General features: G+C 41.7%; 1 protein-coding gene across 2 annotated transcripts in view; it reads right to left on the reverse strand.

Moving 5' to 3' along the window:
* Positions 1-19,480, reverse strand: part of LOC117253564 (guanine nucleotide-binding protein G(q) subunit alpha) — a 47,379-nt gene that overhangs the window by 6,214 nt on the left and 21,685 nt on the right. Inside the window, exons 2-5 of one of the 2 annotated variants that reach the window (XM_033621091.2) lie at positions 11,877-12,061; positions 9,843-9,997; positions 8,057-8,185; positions 2,387-2,516 (exon numbers count right to left, since the gene is read on the reverse strand). In XM_033621091.2, coding sequence (XP_033476982.1) covers positions 2,387-2,516; positions 8,057-8,185; positions 9,843-9,997; positions 11,877-12,061 — 599 coding nt within the window. Of the gene's footprint in view, positions 1-2,386; positions 2,517-8,056; positions 8,186-8,765; positions 8,895-9,842; positions 9,998-11,876; positions 12,062-19,480 lie in introns of both variants that reach the window. The other variant, XM_033621093.2, reaches the window with a different exon arrangement.

Below are 19,480 nucleotides of genomic sequence, written 5' to 3' on the forward strand. Positions count from 1 at the left end.
GTCTGTCAACACGCCGGGATAATCTCTGAAGTCTGTGATGCCTAACTGCTGCCCGGCCTTGGCTCAGCTGTCAACCATTCAGAAACAGAGCTCGGTGAGAGCAGCAAAATGTTCCAGTGGGGCCTACCACCTGTGACCATGTGACACATTACCAGCAAATACACAGGAACCTGCAGAAAATAAAAAGATATTCCCATCCTCGTGTGTTCACTAAGGTCCCACGTCTGAGCAGACCCAGTGAAGATAAAGTACTGTGTGTGTGTGTGTGTGTGTGTGTGTGTGTGTGTGTGTGTGTGCGTGCGTGCGCGCGCATTAACAAACTGTTGTCAGTGCAGACAAACATCGACTCTGTTGATCATGAAGCTGTAGGGATGTACAGCAGATATAGAGTCAAGCTGGCAGCTGGGTCTGGATTATGAAACCCGGTCATCATGTGACCAGGTCAGAGAAAGGGTCTGTTGTCAGGAGAGGAGCAGAGGGCGTGCAGGAGCTGATCACATTAACTTTATTAGTGCTAATTCTATCTGAACAGTCAGAGGGGACGGGGCCGACCATGTAGATAAAGTCAATATATGTAAAGAGACAGAAGTCGTCTTTGTAGAGAGACGCATCAATAATCATGACCGTGTGTGTGTGTGCAATCTATGTGTGTATACATGCTGGTGTGCCCTCAATAAACTCAACAAACCCCTCTGACACATCTAGTTTCTTCAATCCAGAAACATTTTCTGTATGGATGTGACATATGGTCGTTGAGCTGAATACAAAAATCAGAAAACTGCATTTTAACAACACAATTCAATTAAATTTAAATTAAATGTTATGCTATAATGTAGCATAATGTTTTGCGGGAAACGCAACAAGTTGTGAACACAACAGTGACGAGTTATGACCTTAGAAAGTTGATATGGTGACTGTGTTAGCAAACAGTTGCTTATTTCTACATCCAGCTGACAGAGACCAACATGAGCATTCACTGGAGTCGTGTTTCGTGTAAGTCCAATATTCACTCTGCTTTTAACTTTGTTTTGGTCGCCACCAACTCCTGAGAGAAATATCTGAGGGTGGATTCACAAACATTTAGAGAATACTCTCATATCTCATTTCCACCATCATGGATCGAGTTCTGTTCCGGTTCCCGCCCTAATTTTCATGATTAATTCAGTCTACAGCACAGAAACACTAACGTTTTCCTCCAGTTTTAAGTTCATCTGAACTTTGAGGTGTGAACAGAAAGAGGACTGAGGTCCCATCAGAGCTTAAGTTGACCAGAACTGAGTCCTCTTACAAATGAACTGACAATGTGAACACAAAAATGTTGGTCCATTTTAAGAGGACTGAGTTCGTTTCATTTAAAAATAACTATTGTGGTAACACTCTAACTTAGCCTACATCTTTTTTAGCAAGGAGTCTGAGCTTAGGAGTGATCTAGGAAAACTGTCAGAGCAATTTTTACCCTAGTGAGGACGTGTGGTTGACACTACTGCTCGGTATGATGCATTCTTTTAAAAGATGTGATTGGTTGCCCATTTGTGAGCCTGCAAGGTGTGGACATCCAGCGTGAATAAAATGAACTGCATCACAACATGAGGCTGTGAAAGGGCTCTAATTGTTAGTGTGATCACTGATGACGAAGGTTGAGGCAGACTCAAGTCATCCAGTTGTCAAATATCTCAGTGTTGTGATCATTTTCATTTCTGGCGATACTGTGCTGGGCGGGAGATGTGAGCAAATCTCTAATGAGATCAACCGCAAACATCATCCCTGCACGATCTAATCTGTAGCGTTTCATTAACTCACTGTCATTCAGCTTTATCTCTTTCTCTTTTCACCATTTTCTCCTCTGCTTACGTAACGTTCACCTCAGGAGCTGTCTTCAGGGCAGATGTTTTATGAATAACTTTGATCTTTACCAGGACCTAGTCTTAACTGGGAGGGGAAATTCTTAGAAAGCACAATTCTAGGAATGTTCTTAGAATTTCGTCACTACCAGCAACTCTTTGTACTATGAAGCCTTGTGAATATGGCCCCTGGCTCCTTAGCTGCTACGTCTCTCCACTGTGTTCACCAGCTGGTCGCCAACTTTGTCAGCTGTTTGCTGAGCAGGTAGCTTTAGTGTACAGTACATCTGAGCTTTTCCCACTGGAAACAGCTGTCGCCTGCTGCTGGAAATTAGGTTGAATGTCTGCACTTTAAGTTTGAATATTCCAGTTCAGCTGAAGGAGATTCAACAGGCTGTTCAAGGAGCTGAATTAAAAGAGTGAAACCTTGCAAATGTCTTGTGATGGCATGTTCAAATTCAGCATTTATTATAATTATTAAGGGATAAAATGCTGAGTGTCAACTAAACTGCACAGAAATCAAAACTCTTTCTGTGTCGTCTCACCTCGTTGTCGGACTCCACAAGGACCTGGTCGTACTCGCTGAGCGCCACCAGGAACATGATGGAGGTGACGTTCTCAAAGCAGTGGATCCACTTCCTCCTCTCTGACCTCTGACCGCCCACATCCACCATCCTGATTGGAGCACGATGGGATGAGATGGATGGCCGCCACACAGGGGGCAGAAAAATTCACATAAAAGAGGAGAAATGACAATTAGTGCTACATCTATCACCCAGAGTCTTTAGATCTTAAGTGTTTAGCTGTTTAACCTTAGAATCAGCGGCACATAAGTAAGCATGCATGTCAAATACCATCTCAGAGTATCTTTTGTTAAAGCCTGAAGCCATCACCCAAAAGATCTGTGTCACTTAAAATGGGAATATGATTTTTTTTAAGAGGAAAATGTCAGTGCAAAGAGGCGTTCATCTTGTAAAATGTCTCCTAAAGCTTTGTATCCAGTTGTGGCCAATCAATATATTTCAAGGCCAGTTTGGAGTCACTACTGTTACTACTTGACTACTCGAACAATATCTTCTGAGTCTAGCACAGTTCAAGCCAAACACCTCTTCTGCACTGAGAATACAAACTGAAGAAACGTGAACAGAGCATCTGCAGCGTGAATCACAGAGAGGACAGAGCTTCTCTACGGTGGACCAAAAATAACTACAAGGAAGTGTATGTGTGTGTACAAACAATCCCACCCTGCTCTCCTTTCTCTGAGAAGTAGATGCAGGAGAGTCCGTTTAGGGGATGGAGAGTAGTACAAAATATTTTCTGGTTTTGAAGCGCCACCAAAAAGGTGCTAAATGCGAGAGGTATGAGAGAAGCGACAGATAGAGGTCAAAGGAAGACAAGGGGAGTGGTCGACGGGAAAGAGATGAGGATGTGTTAAAGAATTTAGAAATCAAGGAAGAAACACTGAAAGTCCCCATGAAACAGGTTCTAGTGTCTTTAACGCCAGTACTGTGATGCATTTCCCAGTGAAACGGAATATGTGAGCGATGTTCAATTACAAGAGGGACTTGGCCACTAGGACTAAAAAGTGGGCAGACATAAGCCCAGTTCAAACCAATGATTTGCGACGAGACGAAACAGTTGCAACGGTGTTAGACGGTGGGTCACTGCTACTGCTCGCTGTATGTGCTTATGCCCCCTAACACACACACATTTTCAGCACTGCTTCCCTATATTATTGTGGCGTATTGATTATGAATACAGTCCATCTGATGCTCATTTATGTTTTTCGCCATTTCATCACTACTACAAATGCAGCTGTAGCCAGTATCTCACTATGACTATCCTCATTCATATTTTAAGAAGTTACAAATTGTATTCAGCCACAAAATAAGCCTGAAAATCTGGAAATCAGAACGACAGCGCAAAGAGTTGTTGCATAGAGATGATACACCATCTCATGTAGTTGCATTTGTGTGAACCAGCAGGTTTTAAGAACGTTGCAGAATGGCGCATTGCAAGTAAGTGCATGTTTCAACTCGTCTTGTCGCAAATCTTTGGTCTGAACTGGGCTTTAGAGTTCAGCCTTATACGGAGCTATAGCTGAGTCTGCTGCTGAGCGGACTGTTGGCTCCACACACATCTCCCTCATCGTTAGATCAGGAGGACGACGAGGGAGGAGGAGGAGGATCTCAGCCACGTTGTTTAGGAAGTGAAAATGAAAGGTATGCCCAGTGATAACCAAAAACACGTCTCTTCCTAGCTCTCTCCATTTTGCTCTGTGGCTTATGTCACTAGCTAACAAGCGGTGCAGTGCAGTTTTAACTGACCGTTGCGGCTAGCCATCTTGAACTGTTGTAAACGCTCCTGACTGCAGGATGAGTCAAACATTTCAAACTGTTTTGCCCTGTTTTACAGAATTCTCTTTCTCGAGACTGATTTTTGGCATATAACAGGAGATAAACGATTAATTAATGCAGGGACACAGATTAAAACTGGGAAAATGTAACTTTTAACAACATGGGGACTTGAATGCAAGAAAGCTTTGATTCTGGGGTAGGAGACATGGATCGACTTATTGTTAAACTGGTTATAAAGTCCACATTTTGTCTGGATGACAGTACAGTAGTACAAAAAACAAGCAAGGGTAAATCGATTCAATTAAATTAGACTGAAGAGCTAAAGCTGCTGGATAAGAATCCAAGTGGGGCAGAAAGGGCAAATGTTTTATCTGTCCATTTAAACTAACTAAACAGCTACAGAAAATACAAACTCAGACAATGAATCAGTGTCCCTACACATTTTGATGGACAAATTTCCAAACTTTTCAATGTCTTTTCAAGGACCCATAATAAAGATTTTTTTTACTTGCCCCACTTACCCGGCGTTTTTCAAACATATCAGATTCAAACATAATTTCCGCTATCTGGCATACATGAAGGGAGAGACGAACCCAGGGAGAAAATGACGAAACGTATGTGGTGTCACAAATCAATGCAAATTAAAGCTTCATTAAGTCGACAGCTAAAGACAATTAATTTGCTGTTATGTTACATCACATGGAAGGTTATCAACGTAAGATTATTGTAACTATTCCCTTATGAACAAAGTTCCATGACTATTCCAGGCCTGGAAAATGTGACTGTGAAATCCAATGACTTCTCCAGGTTTTCATGCGCGTGGGAACCCTCCCGATGAATTAAACTCTAACTGCACTCTTCAGACAAGTCAGTTTAAGTCTCTATTCCAGACAATTTCAGCCAGTATCATTAAAAAGCTAGACAGCGAAACTTTGATCACACATCACAAAGGTGAACTCAGTCAGTGAATCTGCTCGAAGTAAGGAGGGCATTGATAAATGGAGTCCTCCAGAAGAGCCAGCCTAAAATAAAACTCCTTCACATCAGACGACCTCCTTTTTTTCCCCTAGCAAGGATGAGTGACCTACTTAGTACGATAAGCTCTCCTATGCTGGGTAAGCCAAGTGAAATGACATTTTCTGTGACTTCAAAAGCCAATTAAAAGAGAAGGAAGCAAGCCTAATGGAGATGTGTGTCTATGAAAGGCTTCCTTGTTGCAGCTCAGGCCCTGTCAGCAGCAAGCAGGGGCAGCGCAATGCCACATGTGCTTGTTACTATACATGAGTTTGAGGCTGAGGAACTTCTCATCCTGCATCAAGTATCCTCCATGTTTAATTACAGGAATATAACGACTCATTCTCATAAATCACTAAACTAAGAAACCTCAATAATCATGCTCTTCTTCCAATAAAACCTGACACCTCACATTTATTCCCACTTCATATTCGCATTTTCAGTCTCTTAACACAAAATTGATGTCATTGAGAGCATGTAGTGATTCACCATCAGCAGCGCAGCCAAGCTGAGTAGAGCCTATCGGCAAGCTGCAGCAGAGCTGCTGGGAACCTCTTCAGCACAACCTCATTGCGAGCAGAGTTATTTCTAGCCTTGCCAAGCGTAGGAGGGGGCTGACATGATGGCTTCCTATCGATTCGCACTCTTCTGTAATCGCTCTTGTTCCCTGGGTCCAACTCTATCTCCTCATCTTCTCTCTCTCTCTTTGCAAGAGGAGGAGGAAGGGAAGCTGCTCTACGTATTGGTGGCGGGTCCTAAGACTGTCTCTGTGCCAAGTCCTGGAGGCTGTGTGTCTGGACTATGCAGAAAAACTAGGAGGGACTATTATGTAAAAACACTGCCTTTAAGAAGTTTGCATGTTTAGAAACTGAAAGACTCATAGAGAGCCTCGTCAATCTAGGCTTGTTTTCATTGTGCCAAATTAGACTGCAGTTAAGTGATAATACAGATGCATGTAGGGGCTAGGGCTACATCTAAGAAGTTAGTTTCAGTATGATTTATTCTGCCAATTTACCCGTTTAGAAATGATCGAAAAAACAACACAAAATGCCAAAATACTCAGACTATTATCATTATTAAAAAAGCAGCAAATTCTGATAATGGTGGAGTAATGTGGGAATGTTTTTAGTTTTTCTTGATAAACTGCTTGAAGTTACAATCCTTAAGGTTTCCCTGAAATCGAACCCCATCTTTGACACCATTTATGGTCTGCACTTTCTGCAATAGCCATTCCATGTATTTACATTTAGTAGTTACCTCTCTGTCTGGTAGTTTTTATAGTTAGTTCCTGCGCTGGATTCAGTTTGCTTGCGTACACACGACGGATTCTCAGGAACAAATGCACGCATGTTATCCAGCACAGGTGTTATGTATGAATATGGTTATTAGGGTGAGTTCAGTCAATCTACATTTTGCCAACAGGTGAGTTCAGGTATGAAGTAAAATGACGGTATTATAGAGTATATTATGTATATGTATTATGTAATATTAAGAGTTGTAACATTAGAAATGTGGGCTTTTACATAGAAAGGCTTCACTAATTTTCAAAAAAAGAAATAAAAAAAATTGATTAATCAAATTACATAAAATGTTTGTAGTAGTCAAATTAAGACTCTTTAATGACTTTTAAGGCCTTGTTATTGCAACATTGAATTGAAGTCATTTTAAGACTTTTTAAGGGCCTATAGACACCCTGTACTAAGTGCTATATTGTAGGCAACTGGACTTGCTTGAGTTTCTTGAAGACGTTTCACCTCTCATCAAAGAGGCTTCTTCAGTTCTAACAGACTGACGTTTGATTGGTCCAAGTGAGAATGGGTGGTAGGGATGTATTTACAAAATGCAGTCTTGGGATCCCTTCCCAGACGACTTAACACCCATTCTCACCTGGACCCATCAAACACAAGATGGCCGGGTGGACCAACAACTCACATGTGACCTTAACAACTGTGTAAGGGTTCACACCCACACTGAGTTTAATACCTGTGACTCCACATTAGTCCGTCAGAACTGAAGAAGCCTCTTGGGGCATCGGTGGCTTAGTGATAGAGCAGGCGCCCCATGTACAAGGCTGTTGCCGCAGCGGCCCGGGTTCGACTCCAGCCTGTGGCCCTTTGCTGCATGTCACTCCCTCTCTCTCTCTCCCCCTTTCACACTTGTCTGTCCTATCCATTAAAGGCAAAATGCCAAAAAAAATCTTTAAAAAAAAAAAAAAAAAAAAAAAAGAACTGAAGAAGCCTCTTAAATGAGAGGTGAAACGTCTTCAAAAAAGTTCTGTTGCCTACGATATAGCACTTATGATTATGATGGCCTGGATGACTGAGAATCTTTACCGGCTGTATTAAGCTATTTCTAATGCAAATGAAACATCTAACCTCCACTTTTGTACATTAAAAGCATTCCACTGGCAAAAAATGTGGTTTTTATTGTGAAGCAGCAACAGGAAATGCATGTATTTCTTGCCAAGGTTAGTGCTAACTGGGAACATTCATTAACAAAAAAATGAAGTTGCTCAAGGGGGGCTTGCTGTAGTAAACTACATGCGCTACCATAGCAACCACAAGCGTCCACAAATAATCCAGGACTAAAATCTCAAGGAATACAACGTTAAACCATTAATCATTTATCTAAAGAACTAGTTGTAGAATCTACTTGAACACTGAATGTACTGCAAATAACAGAATGGATTGGGGACATATTCACACAAAAATGGGGACATAAACATTGTTGGAGGTGATACATGAACATGTTGACTAACACTTAGGATGGCCTTTTAAAATTAATACAAAACACTAGTAGGGTACATAACTGGGGTTAGTCGAAGTAGTGTAGTTCTCATTCTACCTGAAAATGATGCTTTGCAAGTCGAAAGGGTATTCTATGATCCCAGTGGTTGGGATTCGAACCCTAAGCACGTCCTGTTGGGTTGGTAGATAGGACGGTTCAGCAATACGATCCAGATCGCTTAGATAGCTAGAGACAGGAAGAACAAAGACAGAGAGAGAGAGGGAGGAAAGAGAAAGTGAAGCATAACAGCAGATACAGCAGACCCCCACCAAAAGCAAGTGGATCAGTCCAGATGTAACCACAGAAAACCATTTCCAAAGAGTTATGAGGGGATTAGGTGATGTTTCGTGCCTCAACCCCCAAATTTTCTCTTAGAAATGTAGCTTCATCCTTGATGGCAGCTCCCAAAGACAAAACATTCCTCAATTTTATCTCTGGCTCCCCCTCACACTGCTCACTGTGAAAGTTTAGGGAAGCAGGACCTTTTAACTTGACTCCAAAACGATGATTTAACACTCAAAAGGCCAACTTTCACTGCCTGGGTGAAAATAAAAATGACTGCCCTTCTAGAGAGACGAGGAGGGTTGGGGCCTGTTCTTGAGGCTGGTCTTTGAGAGTGTACCATCAGGGATGTGTTAAAGTGCTGAGCCCTGCTGTGCAGCACAGGCTAGATGGAGATAGCGGCATCGACGGTTTCCAACTGGCTGACCAACTGTCAAGCAGCCGGCCAACCAGTGACATCAGCGGCAGCACTTGACACCAGTACCTGAAGATAATATTCTCCAGGTCAAATGGGTACTCAATGATGCCGGTGGTGGGCACTCGAACCCGCAGCACGTCCTGCTGAGTGGGCACGTACCCCGCTGTTGCTATTCGTTCTAAATCATTAAGGTAACTGTGGAAGGGGAAGGAACATATGACAAAGAGGTACATGGAGGCAAACACCAGTCACAACAATAGGAGACTACATGCACATGTATATGCAAACAACAGACAGACAACTGCTTTCTGTCAAAAACACAATTACAAAACATTTAAACAAACTTACATATAGCTAGCAGTTATCTCTATAAACAGATAAATGCATATGAATGCAGAGTCTGAAGATTTTGGTACTGGAAGCACTTTGGTTTCAGTTTATAATCCAAATAGTATTGACCAATGACGTTTGAGTGGGCTTTGGTTGCCTGCAGGTTAACAGTCCATGTGGAGAGCAAAAGAGGCAGACCGCATTAGCCGAAATGCAATCTAGGAACCTGTGCCAATTGTCTGATGACGCTTTAGCTCTTTACATTTATTAGATGAGTCAAAATGGCCGCTAGTGGAGGTCTTTGCCCAGATATCTATTATCTGGATAGCCGATGGCTGCACTGGTCGGATATAGTGGTAGTTGCCCCCAGAGGCTAGGTCATTGTTAGACCATGAGTTCTGAGACTGAGCCAGCAGTAGCTCATAAACAAATACATTCGCACATACAAGCATAATCTTTAGTTTTCTTCCCCATCCTAACCTGTCAAAGGAGCCACATTAGTCTGACATAGATTAATGCAGGTTGGATATCATTAGCACCTGTTTATAAACCTGCCAACATTCCCTCGACTCTCTCCATCTGTCTGATCCCTGTTCCCTTCCTACATTTGAGTGCGTGTCAACACAAGTAGATAACTGTCATGTCTTTGATTTTATTCCTCATGTTGATACTATGGAAACCATTATTTACTTATTTCATCACATTGATTTAGATATCTTGGAGGTCAGAGTTACACAGCGATACTGTTTCTCCACTTCTACACATCAAGTAAATAATCAGTCAATTCATTAGATTAATAGATCACAGACGTACTATTTGGTTGAGTCAGAGAGCTGGTACTCTCTCCTGCGATCATAGGCCTCCTGGATGCCAGGGTCAGCCCACAGCATCTTTATTGCACTGATGTACGGCTGCTCGAATGATGAAACCTTCTCCACGTCCACCTCGCGCACCACCTGGGCATTATTCTGGAGAAACAGGAAGCAAAGCAAAAACACACACTTTTAATAAAACATGTCAATTTAGTAACTGAGGACTTAAACCTGTGAGAAATGGGAGCGAAAACAAAAGTGTTACACTTCAGTTTACAAACATATCCCCACTTTCAAACCACCCTTCTCTAGAGTACATAGTATGTAAACTAGATCTGCTGATAATGATGAGTTATCAGAGGCCATGATTCACTCTACAAGAGCAGTTTATCTATCTATGATTTATTTGAATGTGATGTGCATGAGACTAAATGGACGTGAATGTTCATTCATGAATGAGAATTCACACTGACAGAGTGGCCTCTGTTGCTTGGATGAAGTCATATGCATTCCTGTACATGTTGCTGAACGTCTACCCAACTACGATAGTTTAACTATTAACATTTATTTGTTTTTTTAACTTTTTCATTTTTGGATGTTCCATGTCTGTCCCTGGCTCACTGCCAGTATCTCCTCCACACACACTTATTTGCTATTGGTTAATGCTGTCACTTCTAGGTATCGTTTAAAAAAATTATGATAACAGTACCTTTAAAATGATGCTGATAGCAACTGAGTACTTCATACCATACCCATAATGTGAATGGAGTGGTGTGTATACAAAAAATTAATAGCCTGGGCTTTTATTTGCTTCAGTCACTAGAGGATAGAGATGGAGAGATGGAGAGAAAGAGCGTTACGACACTTGCGTAACGGCTTCCGAGGATTATGGCATCGACACAACACCTCTCTTTATCCTCTTGAAACAACCTTGCTGACCACTGGAGATGTTAGACACTGATGTTTTGCTGAATCTGGTGACCAAAGAAATTGAAGCTGCAGCTGCTGCTGAGTGTGAGTTTTGCACTAAGGAAATTTGTGAGGGTCCACCCGGCCGTTCATGCACAGCAACATGGCTAACTGTTAGCATCACAAGGCTTTTCATTGTTGGGTTTGGCAACAGAGTTTGTTGGGACTGTTTAATGGCTCAATGTTGGACATTAGCTGGTGCTGTAGCTGTATAGCTTGTGCGTACCAGGCAGCAGTAAACCGACTGTTACCCAGGAGGACAGTGGCTCTGAAGATGGCTGCAGGAAGTCCGCTGATCAATCAGGACTAGACCGCCGGCGCAAAAAGGATTGACTGCAGATATAGTTTGTCTGGAGATGTTTCGATACTACTTGGCACAGAGTTCTTTCAGTTGATGCCCTAAAAGGTATCGAGTAGCAATACCCAACCCTAGTGACTTTGCGGATCAAAGTTCACTGGAGTCGAACTTCATGCGATGAGAATATGCGAATATACTTTGCCACATGAAGCGAAGTTTTATTCGCCTCTTTGCTCGCAGTAAATAGAAGTGAAGGGGAGAGGAATATTCACCAATGTTAATTTTGCCCATTTTTGACCATACCCTTAAACTACTTCGACGACTCTAGCTCAGTTAAGGCAAGATCATTTAATCTTGAGTCAATCAATTAAAAGAAGTAATGTTATAACAGTATTTTTTTGCAATACAATTGATGCAGCAAAACTAGAGCCTACATTACACACAATGCAAACAGACAATTGACAGTTAGGTCAAAAAGTCCAGTGTGTCATGCTAGCAGCAGTTAATGTAGCCTCAGGCAGGGATTAGGAATGGACTACAAAGGTCTGGTGACCTCCCTTCTTTCTAACTGCACACTGTGAGGCTGTGTTTTTTAAGATTTGATTGACAGTAACCAAACACAACTGACTCTCACATCAGGTTCTAAACCAAACATTTTGTAAATTCTGATTCCGTTTTAAGAATTATACAACATGTATAACTATATAAGAAACCAGTGAGTATATAATAACACATCACACACCAATTTTTTACCCCAGCAGTACACACCTTGTTCTGTTCGTACTTGTACGGGATCTTGAGGGTCTCAGTTGCTCGAATCATGGCCTGCATTGAGGTGAAGATGTTCTGGTAGACCAGTTTGGTGAAGCCCTTCTTGTCCTCATCTGTGTAGCCTGACCCATGGATTATTCTCATCTGCTTGATGAAGGTGCTCTTGCCGCTCTCTCCAGTACCTGACAGGGACACAAAGACGACACAGTAGGTCAGCCTATTAAAGGCTCATAAATGAATGCAGGATCTTGCAGGCCGTGTGAAAAAGGACAGTTGCATTCCCACCCTTGACATGACCCAGGAACAAACAGAAAGTTATGTATCATACAGTGCTGACCTACAACTGGAGGGAAGAGAAAAAAAAACCGACAGGGGTAATTATTGTGTGCAGATAATTTGGGAAAAATAATGAGAATGTGATGTGTGAAACCTCCTCAAAGAGGCAAACAATGCTAGAAATGAACAGCAGTACAAATGTGGCGGTAATGGATTCAAACATTTGTTTAAAAAATGGGTCAATACCACAATACCCAAAGACGAGCTCTAATCCTTCCATCCTCGTCTGCCCAATCAATTAAAAATATAATAGGCTGCTTGGTGTAGTAGCTCTTTGACATTAATGTAGTCAGCAAATGTATTTCTGAAAGCAAGCAAGCAGTAAGTAATTTGTAGTCTTTTTATAACTCATATTTCCATGCAATATGCTGGTTGATCGGTGCAACAGGCTCACCCTGTCTGTCCACCTCCATCCTGCTTCTGATACACAACGCAGTGAAGGAATCCACACCATCATGCCCTCGGGCAGAGGGCCAGACCTCAATGCCAACTCAGTCTGTGTTTTACCAGTGCAGGCTGCTCAGCTGAACTTGTCACTCTTCCATATGGTGCAGACTCCTGGTTAAATCACTTTTTGTTCAATAAAACTGTAAAATCCTCTGTATATGTTTAAAAAATTAACTCACACTATCCTCATGTGTTACTTACTAGATAAAAGTTTAAACCAGAAGCCTAAAATATACATGGACAAATGTTTCTGTCCCTTATTGTGGTTTAGCCATTGTTTCTTGTCCTCTTGGTTTTAGTGTCCCGAGATGTGCACTGTAACAATGAAATGTAATCACCGTTTTGGCCGTGGTTACCACAGAGGCCCAACTGACAGTCTGGGAAAGTGGAGCGGCCCAGAGTAACCACATGAGGGCTGCATGGCTCACCTCAGCTCAACAAAGAGCTGGGTAAACCGAGTTCACGCCTCCAATTTTGTATCACAGTGACCATGCATATGCACATGTGCCATAAACACACAGAAAGGCCAAGTCATAGAGAAGGAAACTTGCTTGCACATGCAGATAAAGAAATCCACAGATCCCTCTCAGACACACTTAACCTCTCCTTGAGAGCTCTCACAGCAGGTTCTGTATCTTTATAAGGACATATATTTAGTGACAAAGGGGACGCCACAGTCAGGATGAAAGCATCAGACATTTGTATACTGTGGTTATCAACCAAAGAGGAACATTCAAAAGACAAGGCAGGCAGCAGTCAAACCCAAACTCACCCTCTTGTTTCACTATGCAGCTCCCTCTCTAGAGCAATGCTTCTCTCTTCCACCCCCATTCCACCACCTATTTTCTTCCTCTACAACCCTGCTTGAGCTCTCCACCACTCATCTCTCCATCTCACTTCTCCCAACATTCACGTCTGAGTCACCGCAGCTTCAGCAACACCTATTCTCTCTGATTTCTACCTTTCACTCTCATCTTTGTTCCAATGATCTCAACCAGAGCTGCTGCTGATAATTATTTTCACTATGAATTAATCTCACTTTTTCTACTGATCGTTTAGAATATTTGTTAAAACGTATAAAGTGCCCATCACAGGTTAAAACAAACCATGGTGAATGCTTCATAAATTGCTGACAGTATGTTGTTTGAACAGTCACAAAACCAAAACACATTTGGTTTAGTAATGTTAGGTATTTTATGGACATTTTAATGTTGCATGTAATCTAAATAACCGCATGCGTGTGTGTGAATGCACTCATGCATGTGGACACCCAGTGTAGCATAAACACAACTGCGTGCACCTCTATTTACCTATATATTAAGTCCTTAAGAGCAATGATCCAAACAGCAGTCCCTGTTTGAGCACAGGATCTACAACATGAATCTTTGTGCCCTTTATCCTTGAAGTGAACTGAAGCTCGTTGCTGGCACGCGAACCAACGTAAGAGCCTTCAGCCATGCTAGTGGCTCTGTGACGCTGAACATGGGCAGTTTTTTTGTGCTAAATGCTAACATCAGCATGCTAACATGCTCACAGTGACAATTCCATTCAATCAAATAGAACTTTATTTATCCAGAAGGTAATGAATGCTTCAAATTATGATAACAGTAAGTACAGTAACCACGATTGTAACAATTCACAACAAGTAACAACCAGTGGGTTCCCTGGGTCAGGGTCACTCACTGGGCCCAGTTTTAGAACAACAGAGTGTTAAATATCTGACAAAATATACAAATATACAAGACAGAAGTGTTTTCTATGAGCAAAAGCAAAAACCACTGCCTAATAAATAAGTACGATAAGTACAAGAGTTACTAAAATAAACTAAAATGGTGGGAAAAAACAGACTGCTCTTGGTAATCAATAAGATATTGAATCTGATATAACAACTAGAAGTAGTATTGCACATGACCATGACAATGCTAACTTGCTGGTGTTTAGGAGGTATAATAACTACCATGTTCTCCATGTTTGGTGTGTTACATGTAGCATGCTAACATTTGATAATTAATGATAGACAGTAAAGCTGAAGCATATGGGAGGGTCATTCATTTTAATATTTAGTCATAAACCAAAGTATTAGACACATTTAAATTTTGGAGATTCACTCAAAGTCACAAACATCAACTTCATGGTGGTGCTGGAGGACACACATACATCCTTGGTTGTTAAGATCTCATGTGCACCCAAAAGTGCCTCTCTCATTCAGCCAAGCAAGAACAGATCCATTCAGCGCTCGTGTGCGAAAGACTCCGACATATTTCCTGCGTTGAATGTCCGCAAACAGCAGCGGAGTTGTACTGGTCGCATTGAGTCTGAGAGCATACTGTACGTATGTGTTTGTGTGTGCGACAGAGAAAGGACGAAGCGGAGCTGTTGATGATCAGACCTGCTGTTTATTCTCGCATGCTGATCTTAACTCCTGTTTTCCCCTGGGTATCTTAATAATACGTTTAACCAACTAGTAATTCTGGTATCGACGAACAAGGGTCACAAAGTTCAATCGTTGTGTCAACTAATCGCACACCCCCCTATAAATTGTGCAGTTAAAATAACTTGACGTTGACTTTTGGTTTCACATGGGACACAGTGGTTTCCTGCGGTGAAAGTCCTGTGACTGTTTGACCCATCCATCACCCCGCCCTGCGCAAACTTTCTCGCTCATTATACTTTGTCAGTTGCTCAAAGCGTACAATACCAATGCGGCCCAGTGCGTCTCATACAGACGCAAGCACCAGCATTTGTGGAGTTAAAAGGAAGAACGCCCCACTGGGAACCATGACTATCTGGACAAACTTTTTAGACAATCCATCTGGGTTTTTTTTTTTTGTTGTTTTTTTTTTTTTTACTTTGGTCCAGATTTTTCAATCTGGACCAAAGTAGTGGACTGAAATGGTGGAACAACCGACATAACCATCCACAGAGCCAAACACTGATGTAACATTTTGTGGACTGAAGGGAACACATGGTAGACTACAGCCTCCGCTGTCCAACAGTGCAAATTAACGCTGAAAGGAAAGTTGCACAACCGGCCATACCAAATTGGGGAAAAAGGAAACATTAAAAAACAAACAAACAAAAACACAAACACGAGTGACACTGATAATGTTTACAGACACACTGTGTAGGCAGAACTGTAGTGGCCGATTAGATAATGGAATGTGCTCTGTGTGATAAAGTCCAGCTGGTATTCCCAAGGCAAAGTAGTCGAAATGTCTTCCAAGCATGACGAGAGTCAAGTTTGACTGTCGCTGACAGAAGACCACGGTCGAGTGTACAGTGAAGGAGTGCCCTGAGCAGCGCCTGCCCTCCAACCAGACAGGATCTTTCACTGCGGAAAGCAGGTCAGGCAACATTGGAGTTTCCCCTTCAGACAGAGTATGTCTTTGAGAGAGGGACATAAATAGCAATTGTCAAGACACAGCAGTGGAGAGTTCACTTTCTCATTGACTAAAGGACTGAACAGAAGGGAGGGGTGTTAGTGGGATGTGAGGGAGTAAGTCAAGAAAAATACCGCGTCTTTGCTTTCATAATTCACAAGCAGAAAAACGGAGTTAATATGGGATAGATACATCAGCTCTGTTGTTAAATCATGTGTGTATGTGTATTCATGCGTATTTTAATTTTCCAAACACACACAACCAGAGGAGAGGGCCATGTCTTGCAGGCATGATCAGCTTAATTCAACAGATCCCATTGTTCTCCTGCCTAACTGGAAAACCCAGCAAAAGCATTTCTCACGAACAAGCTACTGTACATTCACTGGAGCTACTCCTGAGGGGTAATGCTAGTTCCCATGGCAACTCCAGTACTGGACTCATAAATACATGGCAGAAAACACCAGCTGATAGGCCCAGCTGATGAGGCTCCAGTACGTCTCCTCAGAGCTCAGTCAAACATGCAACTTTAGCATGCATTTCTTAATCCCACAATCCTCAGCCAGGACTCTACTCTCAGCCTATGGGAATTAAAATGTTATGAAAGCAAATAATAGACATAAAGACTTGAATCTCTGAGCCTAGGCATCTAATTCTCCTCTGAGTACTGGGAATATGAATTTTCAGTGTTTTCCCTATATGCACCTAACGCTGCTGCTGAAATAGGACAGCTGCTGCCCAATGTTCTTTTTTTTACGAGACGAGAGGAAAGGAGAAGAGAGGAGAGGAGAGGGCTCCATCATATCTCTTTAGAAACTAACATTATATTTTGTGCTATGGACGTTTCATATCCAGGTCAATTCACACACCTGTGAGTAAAGCATATAAATGAGACACTTAGTACTCCAGTGTTAATGTCAGCACAACATATAAGGTACAACAAGCACCAGGTAGATGATGATAATGCAAGCAATGCGGATCACGGATTCAGGATTATCGTTTGCTGAAGAGAAAAGTCCTGCAATTAACGCACAGTAACGTTACAGTAAACGCAATCACCTGACAGAAATATGCAAGCAACTTGGTAAGTGTGAGGGCCTTGACGAGCAAAAGCCGTCAGTCTCACAGATGACTGATAGCTTCCCTCACACAGATCTTGACGTTACATATTATTTGGATAGGATTTCCTTAAAGATACATCATAAATGTAAGTTTTTCTATTATTGAAAATGTCATCAACAAATTAAGGAAAATAAGAATTAAGAATAAATAATTGCAAATCCACAAAAAATTGACCTGAACTTTCGTGCACGCTTCACTGTTGCTGCTAAAACTCCATCCTAAGGGAAATGTCAGTTTTCTTTCTGAATTTGTGAACCCTTCAAATCAACTACTGAAATTTTAAAAGAGGGGAATTCCAACCACGTGATTATTTATTAAGAAGTAATTCAATTAGATATTTAGTTGTTTATGAAATTCAAATGTTTATGGCCATTATTTCCTTCAATAAAAAGCATTAAAAACTAAAATAAAAGCCTTTTTCCACCAACCAATATGAAGATATGAAGAATGTGTATTTGGCTGAACATGATTATATACTCTTTCATAAAGATTTATAAACTCATTTGCCAGTTCATTAGGTTCTAGGGATGGATGATATTGGATTTTTTGCCGATATCCGTTATGACAATATGGAGCAACTCAATTGACTAATAACCAATACAGATATCGGTATATCAACTTTTTTCTCTACCTAATTTTAATGATCATCAAGTCTCTTCTGTAGTGGAATTAACATCATATTATGAATCCATACTCTTAGCGTGCCGGCTGACCAGTAGATGGAGATGTGATATACAACATTTTTCAATGTATGTAATATTCATTCATTTTGCCAATTAAGAAAAAGTATGTTGGCTGATTTAAGCTGATATCAGCCTATCCCAATGATGTGCCGATATTACTGCACATCTCTATCAGGTAAAGGTATTCATTAGTATAGATCAAGTTTCAAAAAATGCTGGATGCTACATTCCCTAAGTGCACATCATTGTCAGTAGATCCTCTCTGCCTGGTAAATCCCACATCTTTCAACCTTGATGACCCCAGTTTTATGTCCCCCACAGCAAAAATTGGTTCTCATTTTGAAATAAGTCAACCATTGGACAACACCATGTAATAGCCAATAGTCATGTGAGACGAAATCCATATTGTCAGTATACAAAGCTGATACGTAACAGAGAGTCCCATCCAGGCTTTCCAGAGACCTTGAGCAATTTTGAAATCTCTAACAGTAAAGGTGGAGGGAACAGGATAGGAGCCGCTCAACAATCACACAGCCGTGACCATTAACTGAAGGAGACCCGTGTCACTCTGCCCGCATCGTGCACTGACCTGGGTATTAGTCATTCTGCTAAATAACCATTAACTAACAAAGAACAGGAAAAAAGAGTTGAAACAGATCCATTTCATTGAGTCGGGCCAGCTGGAGGCCACGGCAGACATTTCAGCTGTGGTTTACATGAAGAGTAATAACTTGAAGCAGAGTTTGGCATCCACGCTGAGAGGGACAGAACAAAAGAGTCAAGGAGACAAGGGGGGGAAGGAAGGAGGTGCAAAGAGTGACAGAGTGGAGGAGAAGGGAGCTCTAAGTAAATGATTCCTTAAAAGTTCCCCAAGCACATCAAACAGGAAGCCATGTCCACTTCAAGCTCAGTGTTGGGAAAGGTTTGCTGAAGGCCTGTCTGAATGTACAGGAACTGCATGACTGAATGAATGACTGTCTAGTGGCTCCTCTCACATGCAGGAACTTCTCCAGGAACATTTTTTGGAACATAACCTGCATTATACCCGTAGGAGCAGAGAACTGGGATTTGTTCCTGGATCATAGTTTTCTGCATCCCATTAGGTTCCTGCTCCCTACCAAGATCTGCTGGAGCAGGGGTTATTGGGGGTAACGTTGCCATACTGACAATCACAGATTCAACAAACACACGTTTCACAACTTCAACCACTTGTTCATAACATCTATTCACAGGGTTTCTCCTGCATAGAGAAAGATGTGGCGGCCGCCTCCATCAAATATCATGCCACCTCCAGCTCTCGATAAAAGTCTGATGGGTGTCTTAATGGTAAACAATTTTTAACAAGCGCTGCTCCTGGTGAATTTCTGTCATTTGTAACTGCAATGGCGGCATTACACCAATGTGGTGGTACTGTATGGTAATCAGCACAGTGCACCAGGAGAGGCGCAGCCCAAACTGCCAAAGAGGAAGTAAAGTGCTGTCTATTTTTGGCTGGACCACAGCAAAGCGGGTGCAAGCCCTATAAATGTGAAGAAAGCCAGTAAGGTCATTATTAGTCTTTTCTTCCCCCCGCCACTCGATGATTTAATATAGTTTCATATCACCAGTTGCTATTTACTAACGCTGTTGCAAATGG

This window comes from Epinephelus lanceolatus, chromosome 6 (assembly GCF_041903045.1).
Source record: "Epinephelus lanceolatus isolate andai-2023 chromosome 6, ASM4190304v1, whole genome shotgun sequence".
Lineage (NCBI taxonomy): Eukaryota > Metazoa > Chordata > Actinopteri > Perciformes > Serranidae > Epinephelus > Epinephelus lanceolatus.